General features: G+C 34.4%; 1 protein-coding gene across 1 annotated transcript; it reads left to right on the top strand.

Annotated features, from left to right (window-relative positions):
- The first annotated feature begins 1,693 nt into the window (after positions 1 to 1,693).
- On the top strand, positions 1,694 to 22,268 carry LOC124644903 (clavesin-2-like). The gene is made up of 7 exons (XM_047184571.1): positions 1,694 to 1,844; positions 15,700 to 15,928; positions 17,106 to 17,265; positions 17,761 to 17,822; positions 18,038 to 18,231; positions 19,019 to 19,135; positions 21,502 to 22,268. The coding sequence occupies exons 2-7, from the start codon at positions 15,715 to 15,717 to the stop codon at positions 21,760 to 21,762; spliced, it is 1,008 nt and encodes a 335-aa protein (XP_047040527.1). The 5' UTR covers positions 1,694 to 1,844; positions 15,700 to 15,714; the 3' UTR covers positions 21,763 to 22,268.
- The last annotated feature ends 40 nt before the right edge of the window (positions 22,269 to 22,308 follow it).

Here is a 22,308-nt window from a genome sequence, read left to right on the forward strand (position 1 = left end):
CACACGATGCTCTAAATTCAAACTTTTGCCGCTCTAGAGGATAAAAACGGCTTTTGCGCTCAGATATCAAAGGTTAAAACTACTCTTTCCGAGATGGTGGGATGAAAAATATCTTCGTCTGCAATTAGCTTTAACAACGCAGGTATCTGAGTAGGTATCTATAGATTACACGTTTCAAAGCAACAAAATAAGACACTTATAAAAGAAAAACCTTTTTCTATTGATTATTTATTAGTTTACACACCATGCGACCTTCAATTAAATAGTTATTAACTCCCGCCATTAATATATTGCTGCTGTAAACATTGTATTGTAACTGCAGATAATTAAAGTACCCCCACTTTAATAAGTAGTTTTTCTTTGTATGTTTTATTGGTATTTAGTTATAAGTTATCCAAAAGCATTTTTTCGTGTTTTCTTCGTGTAAGAGCTGGCCTGGGTTCTTTTAGGTATAGAAACCTTCTTACGTGTGTACCTAAAGTAGGTAGGTAAGAAGGTTTCTATCTGTCTTCCTAGCTACTTTGGCTTACATACAATAGTTTTGAAATCGTCAACTACTTACATAGTTACAATGCTCTCTCATACGTACTTCCTGATTCTGAACTTAACCCTAACTGCCGTAACTAGCATTAGTGCAGTAAGAAAGTAGGTTAACAATGCAGTAAGTCACTACGATAGATATAATTCAGTCGCTACCTAATTATGATTTCTTTGGAGCCGTATTCAGATCTTTCATAAAGTACAAGTTTGAAAAAAAACCGTTCGTCCGCGTTTTTCTTACTTGATTTTGATAAATTGATTAATAACTGATCTATCAATTAACTTGGGCTACAGTAGGTATTAGGTTTAACTATCGTGTTCCCACTTTAACTGCGTTGTGGAAGTCAAGTCAAAGCTAGATATTCTCTCTATGTAAAACACTTGCAAAATATTATAAAACTCAAGAGTTTATTTTTTTGAACACACCAACTTCATGAACTGCTGAATAAATAGTTCAGTATTAAATAGCAGATCCGATCAGACCACTTTTTATCCAGTTGCGCGGAGTCATTTCCTCGGGATTAGGGAGAAACTGCTGGCAGAAGCTGCTGATTGGGTAAAGTACAAAGTTCTAAAATCAAACCATGCGAAGAACTTTGTACCTACTCTGTAGAGATTAGGTATGTATGACAAACATTTTTTTTAAGATAGGTATATTTTATGGTTGAGGTTTGAGCGCTGCTACTCTAAGTTAGCCTCACCTTCGACGTTCGTTAGATTCGACGAAAATAAATAAAAAGAAAAACTTGAAGACACGCAGGACGTCCAAGAACTAGGTACAAAAATTTTAAAAACTATGTATCAGCCTGGGACTGCATTTATTTCGGGGTTTGATTACAAGATATAATAAATAAGTAAAAAATAAATAAGTTTCGTTCTAAAGCTGGTTGAATAGGATTAAATTTTTAAAGATTTAATGTTTTCATGAGTTTATTATTTTTTGTAGGTAACGCATGTAATAAGATCTACAATCATATAAAAACACATCTACACGTAGCAAGTATTACATAAACGAGGATCTCCACCCAAAACACGCATGGGCACGTTTTAATTGCGTATTGTCTAATTAAGAATCAGTGCAATAAAATTAGTAGGTCGTGCTAATTTGGAATCAAAACTTGGTCAGTAGAAAGATGTTTTAAGAATGGCCGATTTCGAAGTATGCCTGTAACGTTATTGCACAGTTTCTGTAATGATAGTAGAAGACGAAGGCGCCGACTGCGCGTGGGACATAACGCGTTTGTGCGTCGACGAGCTCGCTGCAGCCACCCTGGCGGATTACTTACGAGCCAAACATATTTTACGTGAGTTTTTTTTTTATTTTTATAGACGCGCCATTTTTTTATTTTCATTTCGGCTCAATAAAATTAAGGCTTTTAGACAAAAAAAAATCCAAAATATTTTAGAATTTTGAGGAAAATCTTATCAAATCGAAATGAAATATTTTTAAATTATTTATTATTTATTCATATGACAAAAATAATATCAAGAAAATAAGTTTAAAACATTGACGTGTTCAATTAAATAAATGTGCACGTGCTTGTGCCGGTTGACAACAATTAAAACTAGAACCTACTTATGTACTTCGCCACGTTTTTTACCTCTATTATAAGAAATAGATATACTTAATACATGCAATTAATAGTTACATAGTAGGTACATAGATGCAGACAAGCGTTGAAGTTGTCGTCTTAAGATTTTACCTATTATGATTAACAGTTAAAATAAAATGCTGGATTGCGCTTAGATTAGGAAGCCCCGATTTTCAATAGAATTCGAGTACTTCCAAACCATAAGTTTTGATTGGAGGTAATACAAAAAAATCAACATTATTAAAAATGGACAAAAAGTGTCTTCTTACTTATACTAACTTTACTTTTTTGTATTTTTTTCTATAAATCTAACTTCTCCTTAGAAGTTTTCAGGGATAAATACTACCTACCTACAAATAACAGCCATATTTCCCGAAATAAAGCCTGACATTACGTTACCAACTTATTTCAAACTTAGATCTTGATAACATGCGTGTCGGTAACCACTAACAAGGTCTAATGATAGCCAAAATTTCAAATTTACACAATAACTCAGTTAAACACGTCACATATGCAAATTTTTCGAAGCAAAGCGGGTCAAACATGTGAAATAACTTTTTCTTGATATCGATATTAGGTAAAATAGGACTGTGTTGAAAATATGCATTGCACAAGTTGGTAAAATGCAGCCTTTGTTTTTGATTTTTCGCTTGTGTTTATAATTTTAGCTTAGAAAGAAGTTTATATATGTACATATAGAAATTTATATGGTGATTATAGTTTTAGCTCTTAATTATTGTTTTAGCGATTTAATTTCTTAAATCAGACGGATTTGAAAAGATTCTGACATAAGGTACGGCTTGTAAGTAAGGTGACACCAAATTAAACCTGCAGCTCTCTTGATAAGAAGAGGCTTCAGAAGTTTCAGCGTCTTTATTATTTTCATATTTCAATATTTTATTGTGCGTATTTAAACGTGTTCATGTCTAATGGGGTAAATAAGTAGGTATATTTTTTATCGACAAACGTAAAACCTCTTCTATGTATACGCGGAAAAGCAAATATAGGTATACTTGAACAAATAACAAAGCTAATATTGATTGCGTTCGTGAAGCAACCTGATTATTTGATGGTTCTATAATAAGGCCGGATGAAATCAACCGGGAATTTTGTAATCTAACAAAATAGAATTTTCGAGATTCTACGAAGTCGGCGTTTTGTTATTCATTTAAATTGGCAACGTTGTGAAAATTAGGATATTAGTGCAACTGTAACATTCTTAAAGGAGGTAGCATCATGCAGATATTTATGTTGTTATTATAGAGTACAAGCCGATTTCCCGTGGAGACAATTCCTCGTCCCGCTGAATAAAATAGCCTATGTTACGCGGGAAGAGTGTAGCTTTTCTACAGTGAAGGAATTTCACAAATCGGTTCAGTAGTTTCGGAGCTTTTAGGGTACAAACAAAACATATTTTTATTTGTATAGACGAAGTTCAAAGAACCTTGAAAAGTACATATTTTGATTTGGAACGAACCTCGACAGCAATTTGTAACTATGATGTATCGGTTATGGAGATTAGTTAGGTAGGGCGGAACACATAAATTATGAATTTATAGTTCACCGTGGATTATGACACAAAATTTAACAATGACCCAAATATTTCGGCCAATGCCGTCGATGGATAAACGGCTATTCTAAGAACTATAGCTTGTATGGGCTGCGCTTTCGATTTTTTATTGAAACGTCTTTAAATAACAAATTTTGGGTGGCCTTGCGTCTCGTCTTTATTACCAACTCATCTCCACAGAAAAAGCTTCGAAATAACAATCTGCAAGCGAATTGTAAACAGACGTATGCAATACAAAAAACAGTGTTTTATTTTATTTAGATTTCACATTTTAACAATTAATTCACGTAATTACGCCTAATGATTATTTTACTCGTTATTAAAATGTTATTAGGTACATAACAACATAATAAACGCAAAGCTAGACAACTTAAAGCATTATTAAAAGCTGCTACTTATTCACTGCACATGAATTGCATCAAAGAAACCAAATGATAGTATTTCTAACAATGAACGCATTATCTAAGTTAAAGCCCCGTCATTAATCTAGTTGCTATGAATAGAGGTACTATCCACCTACCTATGATTTTGTTGATACCAACAAATACTAAGTACGTACCGAATGTTGCAATTTAGGCACATATACATTACGAAAATGCGTTTATGTTTGTTACATAATTTAAAACGGGGTCTCCTAGCGTGACTCCGTAATATGTATGAATCAACAGTGCTGCTTGTTTATTTGTACCCATAGATGGACATAGAAGCCGAGCCCAGAACGCCTGGCTATGTTTAATTAACGGTACCCAATTAGCACGACAAAGATGGCTTTGAGTTATCTTTCCATCGGTACCTACTGTCCAAAAGATATGCTGATTAATTGTCTTTTACTGATCAATCATTGTTAATCCTTCAATCAAAATTGTTTATCTACTTGTGTTTATCGTATGTGCTTACAATACCTAAAATTAATTTATAGGGAAATGTACGAAAAATGTACGAAAACTTTCGGTAAAAGCAAATTTTTGCAATGTCCAAAACAGATTAAAATGAACTTGGCTCTATATAACGTATCTTAGAAATCACGTCAATTTAAAAAAATACTTAGAACGTGTAAATTGGCTTCACATTTCCAGGTTGTTGTGGTTTATAAGTATTATCATAATAACTACTATTTATAATTGCCAGCTATTTAATAGATATATAAGTATGTAAGTTGTTACTTATATAGCTAAGTGTTGTTATTACCAGGTCATCTTTATTTACGTTATACATTATTTATTGTGGATTTCTAAGAAGTCATTCCGTGGTAATTTCCTTGCATCGATTTTACCACAATAACAATCTTTTGAGATTTCAAAGGTTAAAAAAAAATTTAACCTGTAAAATAATTGAACATCTCATAGGACTCACAATATTATCGAGGTGTTCAACCTCATAGTGAAATAGGAAATGCATGTTAAGTCTATTGATTTATTTTCTAATTTTCTAATCATTATTGCTTGTTTTGTTTCCAATATTCCCTAGTTTCATAATAACGTGTATTGGTATCCAATTATGGCGTGTAGTATAACTTATTGCTAAGGGTCAATTTTTCAATCATCAGCTAACTTCTATCTGAGGAATAAATGTGGCGGTTAGATATATTTTCCATACCAAAGCTGCCGTCAAAGCGTCAAACATATTCTGCAGATAAAAGTTAAGTATCTGCCGATTGGAAAATTGACCAGATTAGATCGATTTTTATTGGGAATCTTCCTGCTCATCCATGTAACATTTCCAGTGTATCTGCTTTCGTATGACAAAATCTTGAAACCAATAAAAGGTTACGTGAACTATGTAACTTAAGAATTACTTATGCAGTGACGCGTGGTTTGCAGTCCTACTTTGTATTGAATATTTCCTATAAACTAAGGCTGGGACCTGTTCGAGCTGCACTCCAAGGTTAGCACTAGAACTTGTTCTATAGATTTAATCGAGTCAATACTGAGACTGAATTTTAATTGGCTGATGCTTGAACCGTGTGTGATCGACTCCCGTACAGTTCTGTTCGCTGAATAAGTCGATTTTTTATGAGATCTTTTGGATCTCTTGATGCACAATAGGTACTTACATAAGTTCTTTTCTTGCCCATGAGAAGAGTAAGTACGGTGCCTTTGAAGCCAGTATATTGTACAGAGAAAAAAATGTTTTTTTCTCTCAATTAAGTTTATTAACATATGTGAAAGATTTCTCTCCTAATAAGGTACCAACTCCGGTGTGAAAAAACTTTCAGAAACGAAAACCAAAAAAAATTTTTGTTACGTATTTTTTCAACATTTTGCCTCATCGTAAATGGCTCGTAACTTCTCTTAATTACGCATTATTATTGTCTAGATTGCTATTTAGATAATTCTGTAATAAAATGTGATGTAAGTGGAACGCATGTCCGATCCGGATTTAGCCAATACTTAACCATTTTTGAAAATAATTATACACACCTACTTACTTATCTGTTAGTTATTTCTTTATCTAAATAAAAAAAATAGTTGAATCGTTTTCAGCTAATTTTCGCTGTGTACTTAACTAAATCGATTATTTTCGTGATGTGTTTGACATTTCATAGTAAATAATGCAAACTAAACAGTCTACGACAGTTGGCCCGATATTTGGAAAACAATATTTAAAACAAAATGCGATTTCAATCAAAGTTTTAACTCTATCTGATACCTGATTCTATGATAACATTCCATTCTCATTATAATCTCGAACAAAATGTCGGCCTATTTAAAGTTTGTAGTGTGCGGCCGGGCTCAAAATCTTTTTACTACTGGACTTTTAGTATCTACCTACTTACTGCATAAAGTACCTAAATAACTGTGTCTATCATTCACGTAACAAGAGCATAAGGCTTTATGAGTAACTTTCTCTTAGATATAATGTAACAAAATGTACTAATAAGGATGTTTATCGTCACGTCAGTTTTATGCGTCCTACTTAGAATGTTCAGTGATAAATTTTGGCTTGTAACTGTTTACATATTTGGATAGAAACACTGCATGAGGTGAGAAAAAAAAACAAAAGTAAGTTAATATACTTACCAATTTTTTTGTTTGTTCAAAGGTAAATCTATATTTAAATTAAGTAGGTACCTTTATATACCTAGTAGATATATCATTAGATTTCTCGCGGTTACGTCCGCGTCCCGGGGTGTACTTCTTCCTGTATCCCAATAAAATTGAGTTTTGACTTTGACTTTATCTTAGCCCTTGTTCAATAGAAACCAAAGTGTTTGTAATTAAGGCAAGTGCTTAATATAGAGATCGCTGAAGACGAGCCTTAAGTTTAAGGAAATATGAAAGTCATACAAACAAACTGCGTTTATTTGCTTTTTTGATTGATACTAAGTGATTGAACGGCGTTTCATACCTGCGTAGCCACGATATTCTTAAGGCAGATTCTTACATAGCAGACTACAACAACTTGTAGGTAATTCACAGCTCAGTAACAGCCGTCATCAATATTCTACCTGTCTGATTTGTCCATTGACATATAACTATAGGGACAGGAAATGTCACGAAAAAAACGTGCACACCTACTGTCAGTCTGCAGTAGTAACTAAAATGGCTGCCATTACTAGGGTTGTACCGCTACCGGATTCAACAAATATCGATATTGTATTCTAGTTAGAAGTATGTACGAGTCTTACTGGGTGCATAAAAATAACCGAGTATAAATAATCTCTTCGTCATAGAACTAACTATCACATTAACTTCACTGATACTAATAACCTCAACAACATCAACCAAATGGGAGGAGTCATTTCAGTAGGGTGATACCTTTGAAAAAAAAAAAACAGGCAAAGAAATTATTTATTACTAGCTTCTGCCAGCGACTTCGTCCGCGTTAGAGTCGGACTTTGTGCAAAGAGAGGAAGAAATAATAAACACCAGCCCCTCCAATTATCTAAATCTATGCGTACTTACTGCTTCTTTAAGTAATAAAATGTAAACTATTAATAATTTGTAATTTGAACGAATATTTAAACACAAAAATAACTAATAGATACCAACCTATTTTATAAAATAACAACAAAAGAAAGTTAAAAATAAATTATTTAAAACCTAAAAATCGCGCAATAAGGTTGAACGCTCTGAACGTCTATTCGCATCAATCGCACCAACAGCCAAATATTGTATGAAGCTCGCGCAGCCACCGCGCCGCGAGTCGCGTCGAGCGCGGCGACCGTTGCACAAAAATGATCCTTATAGCGTGCGTGATTCAGTATTCACGCGCGGTGGCTTATTACCGTTTTTCATGTATAACTTTGGTGTTTCTTTACCGATTTAAATAATTCTTTTTTTAATTAATAGATAATACTGTTAACTATGTTTAATTAGTGTGAGTAAGAGTGTTATAAACGAAATAGTAGACAAATATAATCAGAAAGCTCCGAGCTGCTAAGTTACCGAGAGTTTTACGTGTTATTGTGAGTCAACCATAAAAGATAGACATATGCTCCCATGGGATATTTTTTACATAATTTTATGAAGAATATTTCCGTCGTACATGGTTTCTGTGTAGCTGTAACCATTAAGGCTGCACACGCGACGGAAGCTTAAAAAATGGAGTAACTTCTCCCGTTTTCCCAACATTTACCTTCACTGCTCTGCTCCTATTGATCGTAGCGTGATGGAAAGTATCCTATAACCTGCCCAGGAGTATGAAGAATATTTGTGCCAAGTTTCATTAAAATCCGTCCAGTAGTTTTTGTTTCCATAACGAACATACAGACAGACAGACAGACAGACAGACAGACAGACAGACAAAAATTTTACTGATTGCATTTTTGGCATCAGTATCGATCACTAATCACCCCCTAATAGTTATTTTGGAAATATATTCAATGTACAGAATTGACCTCTCTACAGATTTATTATAAGTATAGATTTCAAATAGCCCTATGAAAGTTCTTTCACGACAGACTAGTTGCAGGGTGCCAAAGATTCGGTCCTATGAAGAAGAATCCGCAAGAAACCCCATAAGGAGATACTCTCTTAAAAAAAATACAATAATTTAAAATCGTTTTCAAGCTATTCATGAGAAAGTTATATAATGCAAATGGAGCTAATTATGTATTAATCGATTGTACAAAACAATTTTAGTGCTAAGAAAAAAATATTTATACAATTCGAAACCTATACTCGGTAACTAAGTTCTCAAGCAAATATTGCAACTTGCATTCCGATTTGCTCGTCTGTGCGGAAGCACTGCCGTGCCCGTGGTCGCCGTAGAAGCATCATGTGAAAATAAAAAGGCAAAACATATTATTTTCAATAAAATATGTCTTTAAAATCCTGAATTTTATAATACGCCTTTTTAATCAAAATGTTTTTAACTGATGTTTTGTTGAAAATAATACACAACTCTGAGGGCTCAGTGTCTTAGGGACAGTAAGTTCTGATGTTAAAATTTGTAAAAGCAGACTTATTAAGTGGATATTATATCGATACTATTATGACAACTGCACAGCACTATGCCAATATAACATGTTATTGTAAACAACATTTATTTCTAAATATAGGTTTTTATACAGAAATAAACCAAAATATAAGTACTTTCACCATCAATTCATGTTCCCGTAACATATTTTTTATAAAATGTGAATTATTTTATGTAGTTTCTAGCAAAAATAGGTTCCTAACCTGTGTAAAGACAATCCAGCTTGATTTTGGTGCTTCCCAGCACCACACTTCACAATACAACACATAGGCATATTCGTTGATTATTTCACTATTGAAATAGTAAAGTCTTAAAAGTAAACACGAGTGATATTCTATAAAATAGCAAAAATAAGTCACGAAGAGCACCTATTTGACAGCACAACTACCATGACATATATGGCCAGATATGGCACGCACCTACAAACAGGAGGATTTCAAAAGTAAATGTCACCATTTTACGCAATCACAAAAAAATTGTTGTCCCTGTTTTCAAATACACTTACCTGCTTAGAAAGAGTGAGACAGAACTATGTTGCATAGTTTGTTTCATATTTATATAACTATAGATACGTCAATATCAAAACGGCGTCTCCTTATAATTCTAAGCTCGATGGATTTGTCATTAACAGTATGAAGTTGAAGCTGCTGTCAAAATTCTATCCCTAGTAAGTAAATCAACAGATCGAATATTCGGAACATCCGCTAGTGAATCTTCTATATATATAAAAATGAAACCCGCTTTCCGTTGTCACGACATAACATGAAAACGGCTTGACCGATTTGGTTGAAAATTAGAGGGGAGGTAACTTAGACCCGGGAGAAAGTTTTTGTCACCATCCGGATACGGGACGCGGGTGAAACCGCGGGCGAAAGATAGCAATTAATAAATATTCAGGTATGTGCAGTAGATCCTTCAGGATGAGAGATGAAATCGCGTGAAACAATGAATAAAGTTCAACAGAACATTTCACCATAATATCTACCATGACTAAATAATATTACTAACCAATTAATGAAGTGTTTAAATCTTATTAAATGCATGAAATTTTTTGCCACACTGATCATACGAATTAATTGATAGAGCCAACATATGACACAGTGAAATTAAAGAATTAATTACTGCTACTATTCTGTACAGTTAGTAAAGAATCGTGACTATCAGAAATGTCAGGGCGAGGTATTATTTTTTTCTGTAAATGTTAATACTTGGGTAAGTACTAAATAATTTACGATGGAACGTAAACAAAATCAACTCATGCCTAGGTTGAAATCTAGACATTACTTAGGTACACTTACGTTTCTTGGGATGGCTAGGTGGATTTACTTATTGAAAGCAATCAAATAATAGATTTCAACTTTTCCCACTAGGTACCTAATAAAGTATTTTTGGACTTGTAAGTATAACGTAACTATTTAGTAATCTATGGTATAACCTTGGTTCTATCCTATTATTAATATTATAAATGTGAAAGTTTGTGAGAATGTATGGATGTATATCTGTTATGCTTTCATTCAAAAACAGCTGGACCGATTTGGTTGAAAATTGGTAGGTATGTAGATAGGTGATACCCTGGATTAACACATAGGCTACTTTTTATCAAGACACCACGCGGGCGAAGCCGCGAGCGGAAGCAGTATATGATAATTGTGAAAAAATTCAAAGGATTGCGCAGATTACATAATATTATGTTAACGAGTGCGTTAACGAGTTTTTTACTTGCGACAAACATTTGCCGAGAACCTTGTAGGAACTTTGCACTTTTTTGCCTGTTCTAATGTTAAATAAAACAGACAAATATTTAGCGACGAATAATTTAATTGTCCGCCGAAATCATTATTATAGAATATTCTAGATACACCGACAGTATCAACTTTAGTCGTGCAACGGGAAACATTAATTGCCCGGCTTCCAAAGATAATAAACTATTCAAGCTCACGTAGAACTCTACAACGGACATACCACTACAATTCAATTCACCCGCGAACGAGTTCGTGTCTAATTGAAGGTCAACACAAAAGGTAAAAGCTAGAAATTAATTAAAACATTAATAGATAATGACGCACCTACAGCCCAAAGCCAGAAGTGAGTCATTTCAGCTACACGACTATTCATAAAAGCACGGCTTCTTCAATTTCCCGATGTCGACCTTAAAAATTAATTGTATATTTTTTATTACATTATTGAATATCGCATTTATACGCAGTCTTTCGTGTGATGAATATCTGGAACTCCCACCTGAAAATAAACTGACCAAATCTGATTTAGAATCAATGCAGCCAAAGGACGTAGTGCAATGTCTACTACAACTGGGAAAGGAGCGGCTGCCGCTGCCTGATGCAGAATTCGTTTGGAAGTCAATAATCAAACATTATGATGGCATCGCCAACATTCCAGATGAGAAACTTGGCATTTTACACTGGATCACTATCGCTATACCCCCGGAAGACTACTCAAATATGACGCTAAGCGACATTGATGTTGTCCAAAACTTTGGTCTGAATTACAATTTGAACGAGGCGCAACTTTCGGCTTTGGCTACGCGGGTCCTAGAAGACTTTGCGTCGAAAGAACCAGAGGACTACACTTATTACGATCTTACTGCTATTCGTCAAATACTTTGTGCGTTTAACAGGAGTGTGATAGCGAGAATTCACCCGTCATCGTACAGGGAAGCTTCCATGCAGATTGGCAAGCTTGAGAACTGTAACCCCGAAGCGATGTCCGGATTCGCAATGCTGGCAGTTCAAAAACTAGCATTTGGCCCCATTGAAGGTTGGTCCCAGGAAACCGTGAATGTAATTGGAAAAGTTGCTGACTATTTACCTCAAGAATATCTGAATAAAATCAGAGCTCAGCCAACAAAAGCTACGAACAATCATTCTAAAAGTTCTGGTGTGTCTTAATTAGAATCAAAATTCAATATTGAGTCTTTGATCAAAGCTTAAAAGGTTTCGTGTTTTAGATTAGATGATTACCTTTGATCCAACATTTACTTAGCTTTAGTTTAAAGGTTTGTCCCGAGTATCTCGGCCACCAAAAGCTTGTAGCTGACTAGATATCCTTGGACTAGAACGTATAGGACACAGAGTCAATGTACGGAGAAGAGCGGAAAAAAATATTTGGCACTACAGTATTTATAGACGATTTTTTTTTATAGTCTCTACCGTTTATACAGTAATGTGTTTACTGCGTGTTTACTGTTTTACAAGTAATGTTCATAAATGCTGCCTTACGTGAGTGATACATACCGATTTGTAGAACAATGTCTTAGCCTTCGATACATTTGCCAACAACTTGATTTAGTAATGTGGCCTTTTGTAAACAGGACGTTTAGTCAATAACGATACCTTTCAGTGATTTACTTTGTAGCCTATTTTCATGTAACATACGTGTCTCAAACTATTATGCAGATATTACATCGCAAAATATAGCACCAGCTTAAATAGACAAGATTATTTGCTTTATAATTGACATTAACGATAGAGTCGTTTTGTGTGTTTAGTTATTCAAATAACGTATTCATAAATTACGTATCTTTAAATGATTTATGGTACGAAGTAGGAATGTTGGTATTAATAAATTACATAAATAAATCATCGTGTCTTAAATCATCTCCACTTAACCCACCTGTCGGCAGCGTGAGCAAGTTGTGACGTCACTTGAGCAACCGCACTGTTGACTCACCAAGTGAAGTGAAACCTATCATCAGCATTCTATTAAACTACATGCCCGGGAAAATTGCAGCTAAGGGAAAGTTAAGTACAATAAAACAACAGTAAGACAATAAGCTAATTTCTATTACTTAAAATACGGTTTGCGATATCAATGGTTGAGTATAGTGATGTAAAAGTTAATAAGGCACGACGGTGACGTTGTGAAACTTGCCGGCAGCCGGTGGATCACTGTTACTACACACGCTTGACATTCACCCACGCTCAATAACTATATCAATGGTTGAAGGCGCCCACTTATTGTACCAGCTCGTCTATTGTTTAACAGACAAGGCTTTGTGCTCCAATAGTGCTTGTACGTTAATTTTATCTAAGCACTTGTTATGTAATGTGCATTGAAGATCATTGTTAAGGAAGAAAGTGAATTTACTGGGGCAGTCGCTCCGGGCACCGGATTCTGAAAGGCTCTATTAGAGCACTCGCAGAGCCTAGGTTCTCTAGGTTCTTCATGTGACTCGCAGGGTAGAATTGTTAACAAAGGCCGTCGAACCTGATATGGTACAAAGTTCTTTTGTTTTTAAAGTACCTGGCTATTAAACAGAGTTGAAAATTTCTTTGGTCATAGCAGAGGAATCCATAAGATCAGTGTAAGATTCCATCTTATACAAATGACAAAAAACATTTAGGTATGGTGTATTTATTTAACTAATTCTATGTACACTTTCAAGTTTAACAGCATACTTAAACCAGTCGTAAATTATAAACTTCAATATGACAAAACAAATATGAAGCATAGACTCTATATAATAAGTGACAGAACAACGACTTATGGAAATAAACTTTACGAATATTAAAATTTATGAAATGAAAACGGAAAACAAATTGCGTTAATCTACTACATTGGAAAGAGAACAGAGAGATGATGAATACTTATTCTTGTTGCATTTTATAAAAAGAAACAATAGAATATCTACTTAGTTAACAAGATTTTTAAACTTCTTTTCATTGAAAGGGAGACAAAGTTGATTTTTCATATCTGACAGAACATATTAATCTTTCAGGATTTGATAACAAATGTAAGGCAAATATTTAATTACAGGATGTGTGAGGCCAAAGGTATTGTTTATCTACAGAAACACGCATTTACCGAATTGTAATTAAGTAAATGTAAATGTATACCTATTCTTGGTAGAGACTCCAGTAGGTTAACCTACCCATAGTTGTCAAATTTCGCATTTGGCAATCGAACATAAACCTTCAACAACAACGGTAACGTTGACAGATAGCCGTAGGTTGATGTGCTGTCTGTACCTACTTGCAGCGTCTAGTCGGTTCTCTGAACAATATTTTTAGGTAAATTCATATTGTTCACACCAGACAAATACTCAAGAAATTATAAAAATAAGGTATAAAGCCACTGTAAAATACGTAGTATGAAAATATATAATGAATAATTGCTATAAAAACTATTGGTGACATATCTATCTGTCTGAAGTCGGTCTCTTTAATGTATGTATGGGTAGGTAATACCTAAATACGTATTCAAAATTGACATTTTTGAAAGGAAGTACCATTTTTCATTTTAATCCCTGTCTGGCGACTTAAGTATTTCTGTGAATCTTAATTTTTTTAAAACCTTTTAGCTAAGTGCCGAAGAGGTCCATCTAATATCATCTAAAAGTTAAATAAGTTACTGCCTACTTGGCTGTTATCAGTTTTCAAAATTCGAATATAAATCTATCTGTCTTGATATCCTTCGATTTCTATCACAATGAACTTATGTAGATACCGTACGGTTTAACGGATTTACTCGCATACTAAGTATAGTAAGTTCAACTCAGCCGTGCGCGCGGCCCTATGTGTGGGTAACCCTTGTACATATACAGTGATTTTGTGTGCGTGACAAGAGGTACAGTCGGGTACAAATACAGTTATTTAGGGGTTGTATACGGCTATTTAAAGTACAGTTGTTACGTAATTTAGTTTATTTATTTATAATGATTCTGTATCGCTACTTGAAAAATCAAATGATGAATTTTCGGATTCGCTACTTTCACCAATGTTAATTATAAATTCTGACTCCATGTCAAAATGTCTATAGTATTCTCCTTTTTTCTTTTGTACATGTCGACAAGTATTACCATTATTACATATTTATTATAATTTTTTAAAATTCCCCACACATTTTGTTTCCATTATTATACTAAATTATAGGTCTTTTACATTCTTAGTCCACACATTTATTTATTGTCCGCGTACCCCGAGCTAGAAAATATGTAAGGAGTATTTAATTCATCTTAGATATTTCACTTCATTTATTTCTTAGATACTGTCAATGTCAATTTGAAAAGCCGTATGAGAAAATAATGATAAACTGTAAAATGTAATAATAAAAAACTTTGAATGTTGTTTCATTTTTTTGAAACGCTACCTGACTCCTTAAAACATTTTCTCCGTGAAGAACTAGACATTTTCGTAAACGACTGTACCCATAACAAAAAGCGATAAGAACACGTCATGCTCGGACGACGTCACTGTCACACGAATGAAAGTTGTATATTTACAAGCCGACGCACACATAGGGCCGCGCGCAAATCTGAGTTGAACTATCTATACTAGCTTCTGCCAGGTTTTCTTCTGCCGGTGTCACCCGCATCCCGTGGGAACCCCTGCACGAACCCCGAGAAAAAGTAGCCTTCCTAGATAAATGGGCTATCTAACACTGAAAGAATTTTTAAATTTGGACCAGTAGTTCCTGAGATTAGCGCGTTCAAGCAAACAAACAAACAAGCAAGCTCTTCAGTTTTATAATATTAGTAGATTTGTCGTTCTCATAGTCCACAAAAAGTTTAACTTACCTACATAGGTTTCCCGTACTTTACGATCCCATTTTTTGTTACAGAAAACCTTAAACAAAATGACAACTGCAAGTATGCTCCTGACTGTGACAACAACCTGGAATGTTTCCACCGATAAGATTGACAAAGAAGGATGTTTGGGGCTTGGAATAAAGCATGTTACTGCTGAGGCCGCCAAGGAAGTCCGCGAGAGCCCATCGACTAAGGAGCAGGCGTTGGCCATCATGAGAGAGTGGATACAGCAGAATATTGATATCAAAAACGTCAGGCTGGGTAAGCACAATAATCATTAATTATAGCATTAAAAAAAAAAACTTTAATAGCTGGATACAACTTTGGGAGCCTTTCGCTTTATGAAAATGATAAACTCAGCTTTAAAATCCTTTTCATTTGTATTGCTTGTTTTGTCTCCTATTATTTTTATTTCGATATCGTGTGATGAAATAATTTCGAAAATACTGTGAAACTGATAGACCAACAGACTTTTCCTAAATACCAAGGACGAACTCTCTAAGTTTTGATATTTTTTTGACTAACCGGTCAATCATTACTAAATGGACTTTTATATTGATATTCATATTTACAAAGGTGCAAAGCTGAACAAAATAAAAGAATTGCGAAAAACTAACGTGTTAAATGCTTGATTAATTTTACCTTGATTCAATTATAGCAGTTAATTATACCTCCGAATATCTAAAGAGAAAGGCTATAGGATTATTCACGAATAATCACGAATTAAATACAGAAGGCTTATTGAGTCATTATCATTAAGCTATCAACTAAATACGAATAATGAACGTATGAATTAATATGTCAATCAATACGGATTAGGTAATCTATCGATTTCATCAACTTACAAAAATATAAATAATGTCAGAATTAGAATACCTATTAATAACTTAGATTTTTTCAAAATACCTCGATCCACACGTCTTACCGTAAAGCGTGTTACTAACTGGTTAATGACATGCAATCGGTTCACACACTCAATGTTTATACACATTATCATTTAAAACCAGTTTCGGCAGTGCGTGAATATTCATTCATACATTTATCTTGCAATAATTCTAACGCAATATTTATAGCAGGCTAATATTGCAGAAAAATGGTGTGAGTAATGGTTTGTAACAAATATTATAGCACGGCCTTCTGGTCTGGTTTCAAATGGTCAAATAGCTGAGGGGCAGATAGTGGGCAGATATAATCTGTAAATGTGCCTATATTGGTTTAATTGCCCGCGATATTGCATACGATTGATCAACATAAAAACGATGAATGGGACTTGACGTCTTGGCTTGCATAGACTCAAAATATTTGGATTGCTATTTAGGACAATTTTTTATGAGCGAGAAATTGCAAAAAGACTCCTTTTTTATTTCCACATCATAATTAAGCGCGCATGGAGTCATGAAACATCGTAGTACAAGCTATAATAACAATTTTTTTACAGATGAATCGTTCCTACTTCGGTTTTTACGTCATAAGAAGTACAGCATTCCGATGGCCCAACAAACTCTCCTAAAATACTTGAGCCTGAGAAGATATTACCCAGAAATATCCAAGAACCTTGATTGCGATGACCCTAAACTACGGGATATTCTCAACAACGGGTAAATATAAATATAGTAATGTACTTACATTGTTTTTGTATATACTCACATAACTGGTTCCATGTAATGTAGCAATAAGTACTGTAAATAATTGCTTTTAAATTGTACAAACAAAATAGACCACACCTAAAATATTTGAGGTACACATACCTACGCAAGTTTTAATGAGAAATACACGAGACAATTGACTTACGCAATTCCGTGGACAGGGTAATGAAAATAGGCAATTAAAATAGGGTCCCAAACTGTAACAAAGCTAACCCACTAACATGGTTTCATAAGGTAGTGCCTGAGTTACGTAACAAAGCTTTATTTTCGTTATGCGTGCATATCTGTCTACATCTGATGTGACACTAGAAAGTTCTCACGTACTACCAACAGCCTTGAACTTTGCCTACTGTCTCATGTTCCCGCATTGCGAATACATCTCTTATGTAATTTCTCTCTGTGATATAATTCCATCTTGGAATTTCATAACCATTTCCTAATTTCAAGGTACATAGTGGTTTCACCGGTTCGAGACAGCAAGGGTCGTCGGGTCATCGTTTACAATATGAGTAAGGAGATTTTTGTTAAGTATGTCGTAACAATAGTATGCATGCGATGCAACTGCGAAAATCATGTTAATTATAACAGTAAAAATATTTTGCGAAATATTGACTGCGAAGTTGAAGTTTACCATATAAGACTGGATTTATTGGACATGTCTTCAAGCTTTGCCATTTTCTGTCTCTTGAGAGTCGCGGACTTGAAATTGGAATATTCTGTTTAGACAAATTCAACGCTAACAAGTACAACTGCTGGGACATGTGCCGGGCCCACATGCTGGTGTACGAGAGCTTGCTGGAAGACTCCTTGGACCAGATGTGTGGGTACGTGCACGTGGGGGACGGCAGCGGAGTCACCGGCGCACATATCACCACCTGGAACCCCACAGACTTCGCCCGCCTCATGAAATGGGGAGAGGTAATGGAACGTAGAATAAATGCAATTTTACTACCATTGTGAACACTTATGCCACAAAATTACCCTAAATTTTAATTCCCTTACGAGAAAACATTCAAATGCCAATTTGCATTCGTTTTTGGATATATTCAAGTAGGTAGGTATATGTGGCCAACCAAATTGCAATTCTCTTTCCTTATCTTCATTGTGCTCAAAGTCCGCAAGATTTGTAAGTCCAAAAATATTTCAGTGGGAATGGGACGAGAATCGATGTTGAAATTGGCCACACCGTACATACCTATCTATCTACTTATCTAGCTACGCGTTTTCCTATTACATAAAAAGGTAGTTGCCCACTGCTTGGCGAACAAGGGGAGCAAGGCCACGTTTTCACTGATGATGCAAAGTCTAGAGAAACTCATAAAAAATACATTTTTGTGTAATACACTGACTCAAAGGTCATCGAAATTGTGTTCCTACACACGATAAGATAGAGTTTAGTAAGAAAATAGTTTAGATACAAACGTTCCTAGGTGCTTGAATATAGCTTTAGGTACTATCTTAGTTCCTTGCAGCTTTTTCTTTCTTAATTGATGGACCTTATTTGTCTTGAATGTTATATCATTAGCCTAAAGATAGGTCAGTGACCCACAAGAGTAAAGTGTTAATGTGAGTTACAGTAGGCCCTGCAATTTAAAATTGCCTACGTCTATCAGTCGAGTCACGTATGGAGGGCAAACAAACATGATCTGTGTACTCCCAAGCTATTCATTTACATTAATTAAAGTACCAACATTATGTGTTACAGCAATCGGTGCCCATGCGTCACAAGGAGTTTCACTGTGTGAATGTACCAAGTGCTCTCAAATATATCGTCGATTTCGCTATTAGCAAAGTCACGCCGAAAATGGCTGAGAGACTCAACGTAAGTTTTTCAACGTTTTATATATTTTTTGTTTTGGAGTGCATTTTGACATTGAGTGAATTTAACTATAGGTAATTGCAGTTGATTTTGTGTGCGTTCGCGCAGCGGAATGTTGTTGAATTTAAAGGTTTTAATTATGCAGATAATTAGTGTATGACGTCCTATAATTGTGTATGGTAAATAAAAATTTGTGTATGCAGCTATTGTGGAGAAATTCACCAACAACAGATTCCGCTGGGCGAACGTTGGCGAACGTTGTCCTGGCGGAACTTTTTTTAATCCATAGACTTTAGAAGAAAAGAGATGTGTCCAAAAATTAGTGTGTATTTGTGTATAATTGATTATGTATGAATGAAATCAGTGCATGCATAAACTTTGGAGAAATTCAAGTTTCCGCTACGCGAACGTTTGGCCATTAGCTAGTTTTCATATAAAGCGCTTACATAGAGAGCTGTAGATTTTTACATACGTTGTTTTGAATTTGTTTATATTTGTTTAAAAAACAGATTTAGAAAAAGTCGTAGGGTTTAAAAGATAAAAATATAAACGTAAAATACACTTATTAGGTCTTAGTTCTTAAAGTATGCAGTTTGGGGTCTAGATTTTCACGTTTACACAAACCTTGTAAGTGTCTCCAACATGTTACCAAGTATCAATGATGTTCCGTTAGTAATTAAAAAGTTATAGGATATTTTATCATGATATATGATGAATAGATCACTGTTTTTCAAAGCAGTCGAATATCACAACGTTCTAAAGGAATTGCATGGTAAAATGTATGCCAATAATTAGTTTAATCATTCAACTATTCACTTGCAAAATTTCATGTCATTAAATTCAGTAATTAAAGAAAGACAATTATAATACTGACGGAGCAACGCAAACCTACATAATCCAACCAAGTTCGGATAGCTACAAAAAAGCGGCCGTGCCATATGTCTAAGAAACGTTCTTAACTTGGAAGGTTAGTATAATTATTAATATGGTACAGCTGCGTACACAAGCGTTAGGAAAAAATAAAACAATTGCATTTCTTGAATGAAAATTATTTTTTTTAATAATAGCGCCACTATCTACGACATTTTAGTTAAAATACGTAACGTTTATTAACGTTATTTTTAATCACCTAGTTAAGTAATTTATGTAAGTAATGATAATAAAAATATTTTTGTACACGGATATTTAAATAGAGAAGTACTTGTTAATTGAAGATTTATTTTTATCGTAGATAGTGGCATTATTATAAAAAAAATATTTTTCATTCAAGAAGCATTGTTTTATTTTTTCTTAACGCTTGTGTACGCAACTGTGCCATATTAATAAATACTAACCTTCCAAGTTAAGAACGTTTCTTAGACATATGGCACGGCCGCTTTTTTGTAGCTATCCGAACTTGGTCGGATTATGTAGGTTTTCGATGCTCCGTCAGTATTATAATTGTCTTTCTTTAATTACTGAATTTAATGACATGAAATTTTGCAAGTGAATAGTTGAATGATTAAACTAATTATTGGCATACATTTTACCATGCAATTCCTTTAGAACGTCGTGATATCCGACTGCTTTGTAAACAGTGATCTATTCATCATATATCATAATAAAATATCCTATAACTTTTTAATTACTAACGGAACATCATTGATACTTGGCAACATGTTGGAGACACTTACAAGGTTTGTGTAAACGTGAAAATCTAGACCCCAAACTGCATACTTTAAGGACGAAGACCTAATAAGTGTATTTTACGTTTATATTTTTATCTTTTAAACCCTACGACTTTTTCTAAATCTTTTTTTTAAACAAATATAAACAAATTCAAAACAACGTATGTAAAAATCTACAGCTCTCTATGTAAGCGCTTTATATGAAAACTAGCTAATGGCCAAACGTTCGCGTAGCGGAAACTTGAATTTCTCCGAAGTTAATGCATGCACTGATTTCATTCATACATAATCAATTATACACAAATACACACTAATTTTTGGACACATCTCTTTTCTTCTAAAGTCTATGGATTGAAAAAAGTTCCGCCAGGACAACGTTCGCCAACGTTCGCCCAGCGGAATCTGTTTTTGGTGAATTTCTCCACAATGGCTGCATACACAAATTTTTATTTACCATACACAATTATAGGACGTCATACACTAATTATCTGCATAATTAAAATCTTTAAATTCAACAATATTCCGCTGCGCGAACGCACACGTTGATTTTTGGTTCTTCTGGAATCTGGACTATTTATAGGTCCCAAGACCGCATGGATCTTACTTATACTCTCCCCCCTTTATTCATCTGTCGAAGTATTTTTGTCAGTTATCTATCAAAAGTCTAAAAAAATAATTAATAGAGTATCTATTTATTTTCAGATGCACACAAACCTGAAACAGCTGCACCAGCATATAAACATCGAGTGCCTCCCTACGGGCTACGGAGGACCACTGAAAATCGAAGATATGGTCAAATTCACCACACAGATTGTCAACGCGCAGAGAAAGAAAGTTCTAGACCTCGACACAATGGAAATCATCAGTACCCGAGGCATTATTTCTTCAAGAAAACCCACCACCAATATAGTAAATGGCGACGTTTCGGTACAAGGAAGCTTCAGAAAGTTAGAGATAGATTAGATTAATTGGAACGTTAGAAAGATTTATTTTAAGCATTTAGTTTTTAGCCTGTGTCTGTGGTCTGTCTTCTGAATGGTAATAATGTAGACTGTGGACCCCTATTTTATATTCTAGCACTGAAAATATTAGGTATACGTTGTTATGTACGTCTGTTTATTAGTGAAATAATTGGATATTATAATAAAACTCTTACCTTCTTGGTTATTATGTGTAAAAATTCTGCTGAATGGAAATTAGAGAACCTTGAAGTTTATTCGAGTATGATTTGAAAGGAAAAGTGCATTTTCTTGACGACTAAGCTTTCGCTGGTGACTTTGTTTGTGTATTCTTCAATATATAACAAAAACATATTCGCCTCTACACATCTTGTGACATTCTCTTTTGTTTTGCTTTATAACAAAAATGTTAGATCCATGACAAATTACATGTATGAATTGTACGATATAGATACTTTAAGATATAGAAAAAAGATTAAAGGATTAATATAAGTTTTCATATAAATAAAAGGAACTGCGTATTTTTTTATTTTACCTAGATACCTTTCAA

This window comes from Helicoverpa zea, chromosome 31 (assembly GCF_022581195.2).
Source record: "Helicoverpa zea isolate HzStark_Cry1AcR chromosome 31, ilHelZeax1.1, whole genome shotgun sequence".
Classification (NCBI taxonomy): domain Eukaryota; kingdom Metazoa; phylum Arthropoda; class Insecta; order Lepidoptera; family Noctuidae; genus Helicoverpa; species Helicoverpa zea.

Excerpts from the sequence above, each read along its gene's own strand:
- LOC124644903 (XM_047184571.1), top strand. The coding sequence starts at position 15,715 with ATGACAACTGCAAGTATGCTCCTGACTGTGACAACAACCTGGAATGTT. Across the intron at positions 17,266-17,760 it reads CGGGATATTCTCAACAACGG|GTACATAGTGGTTTCACCGG; the intron begins GTAAATATAAAT and ends CCTAATTTCAAG. Across the intron at positions 18,232-19,018 it reads GCCTCATGAAATGGGGAGAG|CAATCGGTGCCCATGCGTCA; the intron begins GTAATGGAACGT and ends TATGTGTTACAG.